At 35.1% G+C, this 18,935-nt stretch overlaps 1 protein-coding gene across 1 annotated transcript in view; it reads right to left on the bottom strand.

The window, feature by feature from the left end:
* Positions 1–18,935, bottom strand: part of ppp2r5d (protein phosphatase 2, regulatory subunit B', delta) — a 58,045-nt gene that overhangs the window by 978 nt on the left and 38,132 nt on the right. The window contains exons 6-16 of the mRNA XM_051125800.1: positions 18,165–18,257; positions 14,841–14,971; positions 14,572–14,631; positions 14,349–14,457; positions 11,025–11,078; positions 10,707–10,877; positions 10,426–10,553; positions 10,204–10,305; positions 5,365–5,437; positions 4,061–4,102; positions 3,461–3,571 (exon numbers count right to left, since the gene is read on the bottom strand). Coding sequence (XP_050981757.1) covers positions 3,461–3,571; positions 4,061–4,102; positions 5,365–5,437; positions 10,204–10,305; positions 10,426–10,553; positions 10,707–10,877; positions 11,025–11,078; positions 14,349–14,457; positions 14,572–14,631; positions 14,841–14,971; positions 18,165–18,257 — 1,074 coding nt within the window. The remainder of the gene's footprint in view (positions 1–3,460; positions 3,572–4,060; positions 4,103–5,364; positions 5,438–10,203; positions 10,306–10,425; positions 10,554–10,706; positions 10,878–11,024; positions 11,079–14,348; positions 14,458–14,571; positions 14,632–14,840; positions 14,972–18,164; positions 18,258–18,935) is intronic.

Here is an 18,935-nt window from a genome sequence, read left to right as displayed (position 1 = left end):
AACATTTCTTAGTATTATCAATATTTAAAAAAAAGTTGAGTGTATTTTTTTCATGATTCTTTGATGATCCAAAGATCAGTATTTATCTGAAATTAAAGCTTTTGTAACATTATACACTATACCATTCAAAACCTTGGAGTCAGCGTAATGACAATTATAGAAATTAATACTTTTATTTAGCAAGGATGTTTTAGTTTGCTCAAAAGTGATGATAAAGACATATATAATGTTGCATAAGATTTCCATTTCAGATAAACGTTGTTCTTCCGAAATTTCTATTCAAACGTTTTGTTAAACTTTGTTAAAGTTACGTTATACTGAACTGTTTTCAACATATATTTTTTTTTGAGCAACAAATCAGAATATTAGAATGATTTCTGAAGGATCATGTGACTGGAGTAATGATGCTAAAAATTCAGCTTTGAAATCACAAAAATAAATTTTTAAATAGTAAAAATATTTCAAAATTTTACTGCTTTTGCCATACTTTGGATCAAATAAATGCAGGCTTGGTGAGCAGAAGAGACTTCTTTAAAAAAAAACAAAAAAACATTAAAAATCTTACAGTTCAAAAACTTTTACTGGTAGTGTACGTGTACAACTGAACACAGGCCAAGTATACTCCATTTGATATATACACATTTCACAAGAGGAAATATGTCAATTGCTAAAGAATTTGGATTATCGGCTCTAATTGTGGTTACACTCCCATGTTGCATCAACACAAAGGTTTATCATTTGCATACATTTAATTTCAGTCCTCGCGTGCTGTCTCTCAGATGGTTTTTTGTACAAAACACATGGCCTGTGTGTCCAATTTGGCACATAGATTGATTTGAGAGGGGGAAAAATGCTAAAAAGTATTTACATTAATATTCTGTACATATTACTATTACTTTTATTGGTATGCTAAATTGCTAGTGATTTATTCATAATTTCTTTTTCAGCTACAGCAGGACTGTTAAACAACAGCTTGATGTAGTTCACGTTTCACCTTTATTTTTACCATAATAGCGTGCATAGCCATTTGCTAATTTTATGAGTCTGGCTTCTGGTCTCATTCGTGTCCAGTTATTTTTGGCTACAAAACGGCTTGTTTTGCTGCATGATATTGCAAATTGGTGTGTCTTACCATATTAATGTATTATCCTAATTTTAAACACACTGGTTTGTAGTGCAAACAGTTTTACCGTTTACTGTTGTTATTCTTTTCGTTATTTCCCTATAGCGGATAATAAACAGCATGTCTCGCTCATAGGCTTACTTCTGCGTTGAAGAATAAGGTCGATATGTAGATTTCAGCACTAAGCTTTTAGGCTGAAAATTAATCTATGGGTGACAGAAAGTTTCCAGAGCAACCCAGTTCATTTTGACAAGTTTCTAAGAGTCTCTCAGAGCAATAACACGAACCTGGTACAAGTAAAAATATAAAAGAGGAATAAAAAAAAACAAACAAACAAAAAAAACACAGTAACTGATTATTAGGTATAATGAATTAACACTGATTTGAGGCTGCTGGACTGAACAGCAAACCTGTAATTAAAATTAGCTGTTGCTTATTTCATTTGGGCAGTAACACTAACATAAATGTTTGGTTTCTTATGTTAGGTGGCTTATTACAGCAGATGTTATCTAACCCAAAGGATATAGTTAGCCAGGTTTTGTTTTTACTCATTGTAAGTTATTAAAGCAGCATTTTTTACCACCTTATAAGCTCCTGAAAAGCATGTATTGCACTAGGTAAGTTTTAAGAAATTAGTGGCACCCATGCTCTAAAACAAAAAGTTTAGGGCTGTCAAACAATTAATCACGATTAATCACATGAAAAATTTAAGTTTATGTTTACATACTATTTGTTTGTGTACCATGGCTCTACACTTACTTTCTTTTTTAGGAGCACTTGTGCCCCTAACTTAAAAAATTTAGGAGCAGTCAAATTTTTTAGGAGCACCTTCGTAGCAATAATAATAATAATAATAATAATAATAATAAAAAATCGGTTTAAAAATGAGTCTTCCCACTACAAGGTGATATTTGACTCCTTAAAGTGATTTACAGGGCAATTTTGTTTTTACATTTGTAATGGCATTTTTCTAACTTTATTAAAAGTATGTCATCTTTTATGTCAATTTTTAAAAATTATATTTGATAAGCTTTTTAAAATTTCTAATTAAATCATTATAATAATAAGAAGTAGAATAAGAATAAGTTACCAATTAAATTAAATCAGTATTAACAAAATTAATTTGTACTACAGAGGTGGCACAGAAAAACACAAAAGCGTCTTGTAGGTGTATTTTCATACATTTAATGAGACTCAGAGGTCACATGAGTGCAATCAAATCCATAAATTCATGTTGATATTAATGTTTTAAAATACAATTGTGAATATAGAAATATTAAATGAAACAACTGAAAAGGTACTTTAAACATGAAACTAAATCTGCCAGTAGGTGGCAGCAAGTCACTGATTTCACTTACTGAATCATTCATTTATTATATTTGTTTGAACAGCTGATTCATTCAGGAATGAAGCAAGTGTCTATTATATTATGAGAAAATGAATCATTGACTCACTAGATTTGATTAAAAACGCATGTTCATTCATAAATGAAACACCGCTGTTTGACTGGAGATGAGCAGCGGCTCAGTTGTGACTTGTTTCTAACTATTTTTGATGAAGAAATAGAGTAAAATCAGGCAATAGTGTAATAGTCGGACACTGTAAGTCACTTAATATTAACTTCTTGTTTATTTAACTGTTGTATTAAATCAGTATCTCATTTACAAACTCCCTTAAAAATCATTTAAAGCTGTTATTCATCTTAGTTCATCGTGATCTCACAAGTTCCATTAAAATCAACGAAGCTCTCTACACTGCACAATCAGTCTCTTATTTACACTCTCTCTACACTTTGTTTATGAAAGGATTCGTGAGATATATCTGTGATACATTACTCAACGTTGCAAAAACACATAGAAACCTTTGAAGCTCCTCTCAGTGCAAACACAAAATGCTGATTGGGTCACTCGCACTGGTGCTCCTAAATATTTTTTCCTAGTTGCACGCAGTAGTTCTCAGTCACAAATGCGACTGCAATGGTTGCACTGTAGAGCCCTGTGTACTACATATATTTATTATGCATATATAAATACACACATACATGTGTGTATATGCATGTATATACATTTATACTTAAAATATATTTTTTTATTTATAAAATCTAACATTTTTCCTGAACATACACATGTATGTGTGTGTATTTGTATATACATCATAAATATACACAGCACACATACATAGTATATAAACAAACTTTTTGATCCAATTAATCGCGATTATTCGTTTGACAGCCATACAAAATTGCATGTTAATAAAACATTGCATGTTAATGCACATAAATCCACTGTTCAGGCATCTTTTGTTTCTGTGAAGACCCTGTGAAGTGTTTGATTGTACCTGTGAGGCTTCTGTTTCCACAGTCTTCTTCAGCAGCTGGATGTCCTCTGCTGTAGGGGTCTCTGTCTCCATTGAGTACAGGGGCATCCCTCCTTCATTATACATCATATACTGCATGTACACACAAACATCATCAGTTCACACCTGAACACACATCTGCTGCTCTGTTTTGTTAACAGCAACTTGTGGCATTATGTGTGTATATATCAGCTATATTATGAAGGCTTTGACCTTGACTGTGGCTCATCCAAAAATAATGTTAATCCAGACTTATTCATTATGAACACTTTTTATCTTTGCATCCATAATGTTACAAATATATATCATGAGAAAAAAAAAGATCAGATGAGGTGAAGCACCTTTCAAAGCATTTCATTTACTGGACTATGCAAAAAATAGGCATAACTGTATGGTTATTCAACTATAAACCATTTATGTCAAGTTCCCAGCAAAAACCTGTGATATTGAATTACTCATATAGGATTTTGTTCATACCACCCACTCTACACCTCAACAGAACTTTGTAGGAAAGATGAAAGTAACCCAAACAGTAAGATGAATGTATAATAACGGTTACATTTACAGAAATAAATGACTCACCTCCTCCGGAGGCAGACCGGGCCGCAGCTGAATCTTTGTACTCTGTGAAAATCCAAAACGTATAGTTGACAAACAAACATTCACAGGATCTCATCACATCTGGTTAAACTCTGGGCTCTTATTATGTTTGCCCTCACAGCACACTGGTGACTCAAGAGAGATGAGTTGTGATAATTACACTCGTCAGGAGTAGTTTGGAGTTCATTAATTCTAATTATGTTTAAAAAAAAAAGAAGAGAAAGAAACAAAACAAGCTCCCCCTTATACTTATCAGTAATTAAGGGAACCAGGCTATTTTAATTACACACAAAGCTTTGAAAATAAACGCAAGTATAACTATACCACTAGCGACACCGAAGCATCTGATATAATTACTCTTAAAATGATTAGTTCTCAATTATTTGGGCTGAATAAGACTTTTCAAGTGTAAATCAAAAAATCTCATGTTCACCGAGGCTGCGTTAGTTTGATAAAAAAAAAATATAGCAAAAACAGTAATATTGTGAAATATTATTGTTATTAAAGTAATGGTTTTCTATTTTAACAGGGTTCGTACAGATACTGTAAAATGAAATTCAGAGATAAATTCAGAGTAAAAATGACTTCAGACATCTCACTTATCAAACATCATCTTCTCTTTCAAATTCTAATTAAAGTTAAATATATAAATAAAAATATACTAATAAAACAAGATGGCAACAATGAAGTGAAGCATATACAAAATATTACAAAGCACACTACACTTTTACTATAGTAAAATCATGGTACATTTTCTTTAGGGATTAGTGTTTGTGTATACTTTCTTTATTTTGTTTATATAACTACTGCCTTAATTGTTTGATGTTTTCTACTGTTTAAGAAAAAAATCTGAAAAATTGTTCCCGAAACCGCTCCGAAGTCCCGATCTGAATCAAATGATTCACGAACCATCATTTCAGATCAGGACTTGGAGTGCGGACTTTGCGCTACACGGTTTGAAGTCTCGATCTGAATCAAATGATTCTCGATATGCGATCCATTGCAACGCTTCAAAACAGTGAATCATTTTGTGACGCACTGGTTTATTTTTCATTGTCAATGTTGAAAAACAGTTGTGCTGCTTAATATTTTTATGAAAATGTATACATTTTTTCATTTGATGAATATAAAGTTTAAAAGATTTATCTGAATTAGAAATTTGCAATGCTACAAATTCAAAGTCTTTGCTCTTTGATTAAACTGAATAAAATTATTTCTTATAAAAAACAAAAAAAAACAAAAAAACGTTTAATTGGTAGTGTCAGTGTATAGCGGTGGGTGTTTACCTGAGGGTTCTGTTTTGCTAGCTCCTCTATTTTATGCCACATTTCTTCCCGCTCCTTAAGTTTGTACTTCTCTCTAATGAGAACAGAAAACAACAGTTCAGGATATGCTTGACAAAACCACTCATAAATGTATATATAGATACATATGTGACCCTGGACCACAAAACCTGTCATAAGTAGCACAGGTATATGTAGCAATAGCCAACAATACACTATATGGGTAAAAAATGATTGACTTTTATTTTTGTGCCAAATATACTTAGGATTTTAAGTAAAGATCATGTACCATGAAGATATTTTGTAAATTTCCTACTGTAAATATTAGGGGTGGGAATCTACAGGCACTTCACAATCTGATCCGATTCAGATTCTGGGAGTCACGATCCGATCCCACAACGATTCTTGATCTACACTTTTTTCTCCCCAAATGAACTCTTCTGCTGTGCAAATACATCTTTACAACCTTACATTTTAACCAAAATTGCAGTTTCTATGCTTTTTGTTTATAGATGGACTCTCTGTATGTCAGTATTGGCATCTTAAAAGGAGGAGTGTGAATGTTCACTGGTTTAACGACTCGATTCAATTACGATTTTCATTATCAGCTCAATATCACGATGTGTCACATTCCCGGTTTTCAATAATACTGCACGTGGCTACATTTTCATATTAAATTTGATATCAAATTTACTTTGTGTAAAATTTACTTCAGTATTTTTTTAAAACAATTACTTATTTAAAATAAGTTTGTTTTTTAAGTATCCGAAAGTTTACAGACAATAGTTATAGGTTTTTCTTTTTTCCTGAGCATTATGGCCATTTGATTATTACTGATGAGATCATAGACAGTGGCAGCTTAGACTGCATTCACACTAATGCACAGATCTATTTCGATATATCAAATGTTTTGTCCTGCTCTGAAAACAACTGTGTGAACATCAAAAAAAAATCCCCATTAAAAAAAAAACAAAACAATTTAGATAGAACAGCTATTGTTACAAAGTAAATACAAAATGTTTAGTGCAAATTTAAGCAGTTAAAAAAAATCTAGTGATCACTTACTGCTTTTTATTAAATGAACACATGTAAATGTAACTGATGTAGTGCAGAACGTGCATTCTGTCAACTTTTTTAGTGCATGCAATTCACAATTTACACTGGAACTGAGGGAAATAATTAAACTGGGATAAGTTTTTAGCTAAGAACACAAGTCTGCCAACTGTTTCTGGTTTAAGAGCTCTGTGGCATGAAACTATGTTCCCACTGGCACTAAAAACCCTATCAGATGGGGAGCTAGTTGCTGGAACACATAGGTATTAATATCAAAGATTTATGCACTCTCTCTGTATTTTATGAAAACTGGTAAAACAAATGAAAAATATAAGTGAAATTCCAAATTGCAATAGCCTATGTTTTTCTATCCAAACAACAGCAGTTGAGTAACGTTTGCCTAAGTGCATTTATTCAGCAATCATAGATGCAAACAATACTGTCGAGATCTAATGACAGAACGCAGACTGGTTGAGTGACACTTTCATTTTGATCGCTAAACTCCTGCTTCGGCTTCTGCAATGAAGAGTGAGCTTGTGTGCGTGGTTGCCAGATTGCTTAAAATAAGCAAAACACCGGGTAGAAAATGTATCCTTGTAACAGCGAAGCTCCGATTCAAGGATTTGAACTCTTGATATCTGGCAACCGCACTCATGAAAGCTCACGTAGTAGAGGTGTGTAGAGCACCCCACCTCACGTCTCTTGCGCAGCAATACGTAAGGGGATGTAATATTGCACGTTCGGCGTGTTCTTTTGGGAAAGTACGCTTGAATTTGAAATATTCAATATTCACGATATTTTCAAATTTTACATCGACATCAAAATTATTGCGATATCATCGCTAATATTCGATATATCGTCCAGCCCTAGTTCCAAACGGCATTAATGAAGCATATCTGAAGTAAAACACGGTGGGTGGAAGCACAAACTGTCAAGCAATGCACGCGTGCCATATGCAGGGAAAAAAAAAAACAAGCTCAGAATCGATTCAGAATCATTGAAAAGAGAGGCGCGATGTATCAGAGAATCGATTTTTCCTCCAACCCCTAGTAAATATCAAAACTTAATTTTTGATTAGTACAGGGTTCCCACTCTTTCATGAACCATGACCAGATTCAAGGACTTTTTAAAACACCATTTATTTTATATCAAGCACCTATCAAATTCACACGCCAGCATATGTAGTGTCACGAAATATCTATTACAGTACTTAACATTTCACTTACACTTAACATTTACAAATTTCAAAGTAACAACCTTTGTAATGTGTAGGTTTCATAAATTTAGACCATTTTGAGCAGTCGTGTTCAAAGAAATTTTGAATTTCTCAAATATTGATAAAAATATATATTCTTGCAAACTGTTTTTTTTTTGCTGTAATTCTTGTAAAAGATTTAAATTTGAAAGAATTTCTCAATTTTTAAATTTCATAAAAAATGGTTAAACAGGGCTCTACACTTACTTTTCTTTTTAAGAGCACTTGTGCTCCTAATTAAAAAAAAACAAAAAAAACAAAATTAGGAGCACGGTCAAAAATTTCAGGAGCACCTTCTAATTAATAATGAAATTCTGAGAATTCAAATTCAAATATTAGCCTTCCCATTATGAGATGATATTTGACTCAAAGTGATTTACAGGAAATTTTGTTTTTACCTTTGTAATGGCATTTTTCTAACTTTATTAAAAGTATGTCAGCTTTTGTTAAATTCAAAAAAATGATATTTATAAGCTTTTTTTTAATTTCTAATTAAAACAACAGAAAAAAGTAGAATAAAAATAAGTTACCAATCAAATGAAATCAGTATAAAAAAAAGTTGTACTACAGAGGTGGCAGAGAAGGTGTTCTGGCTTGTAAGTGTATTTTCAGATGGTTTAATGAGGCTCAGCGTTCGCATGAGTGCAGTGAAATTCATAACTTAATGTTGAGGTTAATGTTTTGTATATAAAATTTTGAATATAGAAATATTAAATGATTTAAATAACAGAAAAGATACTTTAAAATGAAAGTAAAACTGCCAGTCGGTGGCGGCAAGTCACTGATTTTATCACTGAATTGTTCATTGAATTGATTTGTTCAAATGGATGATTCCTTCAGGAACGAAGCAAGTGACTGTATTTATGAATGGGTAATTGAATCAGATTTGCTTAAAAAAACGCCCATTCATGCATAAATGAAACAACGCTGTGTTTGACTGGAGATGTGCAGCAGCTCAGCTGTTACTTTGTTTGAAACAATTTTTGTTGACGACATAGAGCAAAATCAGGCAATAGTGTTCAGACAATGCAAGTCACCTAATATTAACTTCTTGTTTAGTGAACTGTTGTATTAAATCCATATCATTTGCAAACTCCCTTAAATCAATAAATCTGTCTTTCTCCTTTGTTCATCGCGATCTATTATAATCAATGCAGCTCATCCACAGACGACTGGTTATAGGCGCGGGGAGGGGCATTTTTACTCCATGATTAATATAAGCAGCACGACACAGCGGTTTATATGTAATATTTATCTAGAAATGGATAAATATTAATTCTGCTGTTAAAAATAAATGAAGAAACAGTGTAGGAGAGTGGCTATTATGTGCAAACAATGGGAAACAATATATTTGCGCAGTGTGCGCATTTGAAGCTTTTGACAAACGCACATCAACCCAATCACTTTATTTAGCGTTCATGTAAACACTACATTCAGATTAATCATTGAGGAATTAATTCAGTCAAATTGTGCATGTAAACGTAGTTGTGTTCAAGGAATAATCATTTGTCTGTGATACATTACTCAGGTTTCATTAGAAACCTTTGAAGCTCCCCTTAGGGCAAGCACAGATATGCTGATAGGGTTTTAAGAGCATTTTTTGTTTTAAGAGCATTTGCACTGATGCTCTTAAATATTTTTTCATAGTCGCACGCAGTAGTTTTCAGTCACAAATGCACTGCTGCTCCATAGGTTCGTGCAGGGCTGCACATGCTAAGATTTTTCTCGTGCTACCCCATCTCCACTCCAGTCATTAACGCCATTTCATTCAGTCTGACTGCGTATATAGGAATTTTTTTGAAATAGCACCATTTTACTAAATAAAATTGATTTCAAATTTATTTCAAGCACCTTCAAGGACCTATTTGTTTTCAAGTACTTTCCAGGCCTTGAATCCATGTGCCTGATATTGAAGTACTTTCAAGAAGAGTGGGAACCCTGTTAGTAATATGCATTGCTAAGAACTTCTTATGGACAACTTTAAAGGTGATTTTCTCAATTTTTAGATTTTTTTTTGCACCCTCAGACCCCAGATTTTCGAGAGGGTGCTCGCTGCAGAGGCAAATGGGAGAAGCTGGAACACTAGCTCCCCCTCGCTGGAGGTAATGGGTGGAGATAGATACCTATCCTATCCTAAACATAACTCCACCCATTAGTTCACACAGAGGTGAAGCTGGACATCCAGAGAGGGGGAGCTGGAGGCCACTCGGCTCTGTAGTGAGCAGTACTTGAGATTTTCAAATAGTTCTATTTTAGCCAAATATTGTCCTAACAAACCATACATCAATGGAAAGCTTATTTATTCAGTTTTCAGATGATATATGAATCTGCTGGTTTTGTGGCCCAGGGTCACATATGGTAAACAGAGACAGTCATTGGGTTCCAAAATCTAGAGAACTGCTTATCTAGATGTCGTCTCTGGGCATGTGTGAAATAAATGACGACTGCTGACAAGATCTTCCCAGACAATGTGATCAATCGTACAGTTATCTTCAAATCTCCACCATTTTCTCTTTCTTCCCTCAATCACTTACTTCTGCTTCTCAGCCTTGTACTGCTGAGTGCAGTCATCAAACAGCTTCTGGTTCATCTCCATAAAGAGTTTCAGAGCATTGTAGATAAGCCCGTGGATTGTCCTGCAGGAGGAAACACAGCTCTATTAGTCTAGACATTTAAACAGAATGCAATATGTCTTCATGGAAAATCAGGTTGTTGCAGTTCCAAAAGTAAAGTTTGATTAGTAAGTGCGGCTGTACTTGTTCCAGTGGCTCTTGGAGTTCTTGTAGAGAGCGGGAAACATGATGGGGAGGATCTTGGCGGCATTGTCACTGATCAGGCTCATGATGTACTCATTGTTCCAGTAATACAATGCTCTTTCAGCAACCTGGCACACACATGAGCATTACTGATCACTGTTATGAAACTCCACAAGTATATATATGCTAGTATAACCTTATTATGTGATCGCATATGGAAAGATAAGTCTTCCAGAAAAGCATTCCAGTACAAGATCAATATTACTATTGTGCTGTTATACCTGGAAGTGTGGACTTGATACACACTTGGCCAGCTGTCTAAAGAGAGGCTCCATGACTTTAACAAATTCTGAGGGTTCAATGACATCCAAGATTTCCTCCAGCTCATTGAGAAACATCACCTCCTTAGGACTGTGAGTTTTGGGCCAGAACTTCAGCAGGCCCATAATCACCTAATGCAGATGAAAACAGAATAGCTGTGAGAAAGCCATCTTTGCTCTCTATGCTCAAGTTCACCATGAAAACAGAAAAACTAGAAAGAAAATATTATTAGTGACAGGAAACAGCAAAAGGGCAGTTGCCCAGGCTGTAAATCTTACAGGTTCAGTGAGGCTGCTGTCCTTTTCCAAAAACTGCACCACACAGTAGGCCAGCTGAAAGCACAGGAAATTACTTTTTTTCCAAAAAGACATTACAAAGAACACAATAGGATGACTAACACTGAGCAATTGCCATTCTTCATTCTATTAATACATAGTGCAAAACATCATAACCTATAAGACTTAATCATAAAGTATGGATACAGAGGAAGGGGTGGGCGATATGCCAGCCAAAAATATTCTTTCTAATGTGGTTATGCAAACCTCATGGGCGTTTTGACCATTTTTAAATATCACTGTGAATGAGAAAATGTGAAACCATAAGTAATTAAGTGTTGCTTATGCTGTAAAACTTTACTTGTGCTTGCTCTGACACTATAAAACATAAAGAGAGGAATGACTGAACCTTACCTCAAATGAAATAATACCTGGAATAACTAGTGTTGCACGATATACCGTTACTAAAAAGGTACTGTGATATCCTGCTTTTAAAAACGGTACGATTCCACATTTTAATAGTACTGGTACTTTAATAGCATTTTGATAAGAGCCGTAACAGTGTTTATTTAGGGCCCTATGATTACCGCAAAGCAGAAAACGTGAATGGAAACGCGGGATTCAGTCATAAAAACTGCATTTACTGTATAAAGTGGAATACCATGGAATTTAAATATGAATCCTGCACATTCTTTGTGTCTCTGTATGAATGAATAGTGCAGACATGCAGTTTCCGACTATATATATATGAGTACATGAATTCATAAACATAACTCTAGAACTGCTGTAAGAGTCAGTTCATGAGCTTTTTACTTTTACTTCTGAGGAAAAACCATTGTCATATATACAAACAGAAACGTAAAGGCAGCAACCGGTCAAAATAAAAGTTTGGTTTAGTTTTACAGGAATATTACTTAAATATAATGATAGTACTACTACTTATATATACTTATATATAATAAAACCGATTTCACAGGGCCCTGTTTATTTTAATTTGTGTCTTTTTTTTTATTGCATTTGTCCTTTAGTTTTGATCTATGTTCTTAGTATTAACAAGCAAGATAAAATAACAAAAATGACCATATCATGATATAAATTGTTAACTTGAAATGAAATTACTATATCATGAAATAAGATTTGGCTTTATCCTTTTAGCCAACTTACCAAAGTTGCAAATATCTCTACATACCTGTAGGCTCTGTATTTTTGAATACACTGATCAAAATTATAAACGCAACACTTTTGTTTTTGCCCCCATTTTTCATGAGCTGAACTTAAAGATCTAAGACTTTTTTTATGTACACAAAAGGCCTATTTTTCTCAAATATTGTTCACAAATCTGTCTAAATCTGTGTTAGTGAGCACTTCTCCTTTCCCGAGATAATCCACCCACCTCACAGGTGTGGCATATCAAGATGCTGATTAGACAGCATGATTATTGCACCAGTCAGTATCTGGTGTGACTACCATGTGCCTCACGCAGTGCAACACAAAACCTTCGCATAGAGTTGATCAGGTTGTTGATTGTGGCCTGTGGAATGTTGGTCCACTCCTCTTCAATGGCTGTGCGAAGTTGCTGGATATTGGCAGGAACTGGAACACGCTGTCGTATACGCCAATCCAGAGCATCCCAAACATGCTCAATGGGTGACATGTCCAGTGAGTATGCTGTTCATGCAAGAACTGGGGTGTCTTCAGCTTCCAGGAATTGTGTACAGATCCTTGCAACATGGGGCTGTGCATTATCATGCTGCAACATGAGGTGGTGGTCGTGGATGAATGGCACAACAATGGGCCTCAGGATCTCATCACGGTATCTCTGTGCATTCAAAATGCCATCAATAAAATGCACCCGTGTTCATTGTCCATAACATCCGCCTGCCCATACCATAACCCCACCGTCAGCATGGCAACTCGATCCACAACACTGACATCAGCAAACCGCTCACCCACACAACGCCATACATGCTGTCTGCCATCTACCCTGTACAGTGAAAACTGGGACTCATTTGTAAAGAGAACACCTCTCCAAAGTGCCAGACACCATCAAATGTGAGCATTTGCCCACTCAAGTTGGTCATGACGACGAACTGCAGTCAGGTCGAGACCGTATGTGCAGAAATTCTTTTATTATGCAAACCGATTGTTGCAGCAGCAGCTGTCCAGGTGGCTGGTCTCAGACGATCTTGGAGGTGAAGATGTGGAGGTCCTGGGCTGGTGTGGTTACACGTGGTCTGCAGTTGTAAGGCCAGTTGGATTCACTGCCAAATTCTCTGAAACGCCTTTGGAGACGGCTTATGGTAGAGAAATGAACATTAAATTCACTGGCAACAGCTCTGGTGGACATTTCTGCAGTCAGCATGCCAACTGCACGCTCCCTTAAAACTTCCAACATCTGTGGCATTGTGCTGTGTGATAAAACTGCACATTTTAGAGTGGCCTTTTATTGTGGCCAGCTTAAGACACACCTGTGCAATAATCATGGTCTAATCAGCATCTTGATATGCCACACCTGTGAGGTGGGTGGATTATCTCAGCAAAAGAGAAGTCCTCACTAACACAGATTTAGACAGATTTGTGAACAATATTTGAGAGAAACAGGCCTTTTGTCTACACAGAAGAAGTCTTAGATCTTTGAGTTCAGCTCACGAAAAATGGGGGCAAAAACAAAACTGTTACTTTTATAATTTTGGTCAGTGTAGATAAAATAACTATAACCTCCATTTGGATCATCTATTACTCACTTACTTTACCGGTCATTCTATGTTTTTTTTGTATAAAAAGTCATTTTGTCAGTTTGGTAGTAGTGTCAGGATATTTTATTCAGGTATCGTATCAAAGTTAAAAAATTTTGATATTGTGACAACACTAGGAAAAAACAATCCAGATGAGCCAAAAAGGTTTCTAACATGCTGTAGAGTAACAGCAATAATGTTCAGCTTTTTTTCCAAATGCGAGCAAATTAAATTGTTTTTTTTTCATCACACAAGCAAAAGTGCTCTTCAGCTGCAAGTAATCAGAGCCATGCTAATATTCAACAACACAGCATAATTGTGAGTTTATATGCTTTTCTCCTACAAAAACACCCCCAAAAGAAGCCATAAAGCAGTTAAACATCCCAGTGGTGTATTAAATGATTAGTGCTTTTGGAACAGAACTCAGCTAATCAGATCTCAGAACTAACTGTGGTTTAACACTATTATTGACTGTTCTGAGAATACTGTAATTTTCAAAGCATAGTGTTATGCTTATAATCACCCACCCCTATAAAAACCCATCATTTCTACATAAAAGTCCTCAACAAAAGAGTGTTCTCCTTAAGCGTACCTGTGGGTGATAGACGCTGAGAGACTTGACTTTGTGTAAAGGCAGTAGCACTCTGATGAGGAACATTTTGTGCTCCTCTTTCAGCGGCAGGGCAAAGCCATTAATTATGCTGTGGGAAGAACGCGAGACCGGTCATGTGACGGACAGGTTCTTTCACTTCAGCAATAAGAGGAAGACCTCCTCTCAGGTTTGTCATGGCAACACTGATAGTGGTCACACTCACCTTCCTAAGATTTCTAAGAGCTCCGCAATCCCATTGTGATGCTCCGTCTCGTATATAAACCTACAGTGCGAGATCAAGGACATCGACTCAATGGATGAATTCTGGAAGAGCTACTCGTCTCACCTTTTCTCACCAATGCCAAACTCGGCTGATTCAAAGACAGACTTGCTTGTAAGAGCTCAGAGTTTCTGTCTACCATTACAAAGTTTATGAGTGAGAACATTTTTAGAGCAAAATGCAGAGGTGGATTAGTTCAACGGAGAGCTTGCCTGTAAAATATATTGTTGATCTGCCGGCGAATGTAGGCTCTCAGTCCCAGGAACTTTCCATAGATACGGTGCAGGATGGTTTTCAGGAAGTCCCGCTCTCGAGGGTCTTCACTGTCGAAAAGCTCCAGAAGCTGAAAAGGAATAAGAGGAATAAGATAAAAATCTAAGCTATGTTTACATGCCTCCAAATAATCTGTTACTAAACTGATAGATGGACTGAAAGCCTTTATGTAAACACCTCAATCGATCCGACTGAGCTCAAGCTGAATAAAACTTAGTTTGGATTAAAAGGAGTAGTGTTGGCCTAAAATAATCAGAAAACATTAAACATGTAAAGGCCTGAATCCAACTATTTTCTCAGTCGGTTTAAAAAAAATATCTTGCGCACATACATTTTACGTCGTAAGAGTGTGTGTATGTTAATTGACGCCTCGTCTTATGAACTGCTTAGTAGATGAGACTAAATATTTACTAAATATTCACTAAAAAGCCCTTCTGACAAATGTTAGCTGTCTTCTTAGGGCTTGTTTACACCTGGTCACTTCACACATTTTTTCCCCCTCTTTATTGAACCACTATGGCCATCTCCTATTGCAGTCTTTGATCTTGAGCTTAGCTGATGATGAAAAAAATTCAGCTAGGACCATACAATTTTCGTGATGAGGAAAACGTATATAGAATAACGGAATCCAGTCTTAAACGGAATTTACTGTATAATGCGGAATGTCACGGAATTTCCCAAACTTGGGATGAATAAATCAAAAGTAGGTCAGTACATTTAAATCAAAATGCAATATGGACTAGTGTCTGTCAAAATTACGGCTGCAAAAAGAATAAATACAATAGGATCTAGTCATAAAAACGAAATTTACTGTATAACGTGGAATATCACAGAATTTTAATATGAATCCTGCACGTTCTGCGTGTCTGTGTGTGAATGCATGATGCAGATGCAAGACTTTGTTTACTACACACACAGCAACCCATAAAAATAAAAGCCTGGTTTAAGAAACTGTGACAGAAATATATTACTTAATCTAATGATGGTACTACTACTAATAATACAATATTATTTTATGGAATATTTACAAAAAAAAAAAAAAAAAAAACATATAGCAGAATTTATTTAGCAGAAATATGTACACAACACAGTATTTCTAAAAAAAATAAATGAATAAATAAAATCTTAATAATTACAGGTAGTTTTGATTATTTTATGAAACCATTAAAATCATCAAAATATAATCCAGAAAATTAATATAAAATTTTATAGAATTTCACAGAATTTTATAAAAATAAAACTGAATTAGAACATTTTCTTTTTAAAAAAGAAGAATTTTATAGGGCCTTAAAATTTAAATTTTTGTTAAATTATGTACGTTTTATGATTTCAATTAATTAGACATGCTTTTTTATTCATATTTTTTATTTAACCATTAAAACAGATTCTAGAAAAATTTAAATGGAAAAAACTGAATCCTGACAAATTAAAACCGAAAACAAGGAATTTGGGAAAAAAAAAAAAAAAAAAAGAATTTCGGAAAAAAACAAAACAGTTCAATGCAGCTCATGTCTTTTGCTTTCTGTAGCTGTGTTTCCATCCACATTTTGGAAAAAAACCCACGCTGGATGGCAAGATGCACAAATTCTAAAAATGCACATAAAAAAAACTTAAATTCCACCATGTCTTTGTGACTTTGCGTGATGGGACAAGATTAACTTGACTAACCAGCTGAGATCGGCTGAATGGATTCAAAAACAGTAAAACTCAACTGTTTAACTGTAGTGGAATTGGAAAATGAGCCTATTTTCAAAAAAAGTGGAGTGTTCTTTTAAAAATAATGGGTGTGTCAATCCTAAATTTAGGACTCCTAAATTTTTGCTCTAAGACTATTTCAAAAAGTGTTTTAGCACTAAAACTAGCTCCTAAATCTGTGAAACATTAGAAGTGGTGAAAAGGACTCCTAAGTCACTAAGACCAAATCACAAACTATCCTCCCTGCTGAAAAAAAAAAACAATAGAAACTATCACATTCTAATGGTTTCCACTACAAATACCATTACAAACATTACAAAACACCAACTTTTAACCATTAAAAAATGGTTTCCTGTAGTGCAATTTGACACGTTCCATTAGGATTTAGCGGTTTTAACAAGCCACCAATAGAAGGCGACCAATTACCAGTAGAGACCAACAGGCACCATTACAGTTACCATTAAAACCAGTACAATTCCCATTATAACCAGTAAAACCATTATAGATTATGTGATGGTTTCTATTGTTTTCCTCAGCAGTGCTAAAATGGCTGTTGCCTGCAATCTGCCTTGGAATGTAAACATTTTCGAAACACTCTGCACACATATGTTTTCCCACGCATCTTTTTTTGGTATTGGAGGTTATCCCAACTCCATATTTTCCTTTGATTATATCCTTCTTTTCATTAACAAGTTCTTTGCATCTAGTCTGATTTTCTTTTACATGTGCATGTCTTATTTCTGTTAATTAAAAGGCTGTTTATATGCATATTGTTTACAAGAAGCACACATGTAAGAGGCTGACAATTAGCTGAACATATACTTGGCTAATTAGTGATCTGCATTTTAAAATCTTTATTTGATTGTGGTAACACTTTTATTTTTAAATCTTTATTTGAATGTGCCAACATGATGTGGTGCTCTACAATATTTCTATGAACAAATCTCTGACAGAGTTGTTCAATCACCGTGTGCATAGTTAGTAAGCATGCTGGCATCATCCATAGCAATGACGTTAACCCCGCCCTTACTCTTAGCTTAAGACTTCTCTCTATTCCTTAGTAAAAGTTTGGTTCAGCAGCTTTGTTCTGAACGCATTCAGAATACATTCAATGCATATGCACACGAATATGTAAATCGTATTGCAATGTTTAGGGTTCATTTAAACAGAACTTTCAGAATCTGAAACTGGACTGGATCCATTCCAAAACTGTATGTAAACACACCTATTGAGTTGTACTCTTGGAATGCTTCTAGGACAATAAAGATTTAGGTCCAGAATCCTGCTGTCTAGATATCAGTCTCACCATCAGTCCATGAAAATAAACATAAAAAATGATCCACCTATAATTCAAAGTGCACAAAGCGATGTTGGCATGGTGATTATGCCCTTGACTTGGTATTCTACACGGGCCAGTGCTGATCTCTGCACTGCTACTTGCTTGTAAAACCTGTAACAGCAGCTGGCCTCAGTTTCCTCACAGCAGAGGGAGTGTGTATCCTCCTCTGATGGTGTGCTGGTGAGGACAAACTGTGATGCAGTTACAGGACAGAAGAAAGGACACTCACCGACAGTACAAACTTTTGGTCGATGTATTTTTTGGCAATGTTGGGCTGAAAGTCAGGTGACTCCAGGAATCTTAAGAAGAATTCATACACCAGCTGAGGAAAGGAGAAAGATGGGGTGAGGAGGAGAAATAGTCATAAAGCTCAATACTAATACATGATTAATGTATCTGTCTGGTCCTCTTTGCCACCAAAACAATAAAAGCTGTCAGTTCCTGAACAAATGGGCTTTTTAATCATTTGAGACAGAGGCTTTGTTCCAAAACTAGTGAACTGCTTTGCTGCAACCTCACTGGCAGGGAACCTCAGAAGTGACTGGACTGCAACGCTCTATAATAGCAACTCTGTGACCTACACAAATAGTACCCTTTTTGGCTATGAATTCAACATAGTGCTAAAGCTAACAACAAATATAGAAATATAGACTTTTTTTTTAAATCTCCAAAATACATATTTCAAATGTTGAATATTTGTCTTCAATATTTGGATTTATTTTTCCCTGAACTCAGTGCAATGCATGAGATTCAGCACAAAAGACATAAGCAATGCTGCCTTGAATTTGGCCAAATTCAAAGTTTTAAACGTCTGCCGATGGAGGTTAGAGCAGAACGACATAGTTTTGTATCCTCGGGTCTTGCAAAGCAGTTTAAGCCTTGAATTTTTAAAACAATACACAAACAGGCATATAAAAGGAAAAACACCATGAACAACATTGACTTAAGACATGCAGTGAAGATTTTGATAAATATGACACATTATGGTGTTAAAAACAAA

The sequence above is a fragment of the Labeo rohita genome, chromosome 13 (assembly GCF_022985175.1).
Source record: "Labeo rohita strain BAU-BD-2019 chromosome 13, IGBB_LRoh.1.0, whole genome shotgun sequence".
NCBI classification, from domain to species: Eukaryota; Metazoa; Chordata; class Actinopteri; order Cypriniformes; family Cyprinidae; genus Labeo; species Labeo rohita.
The sequence above is the reverse complement of the archived record's forward strand: the minus strand, read 5'-3'. Positions and strand labels throughout refer to the sequence as shown.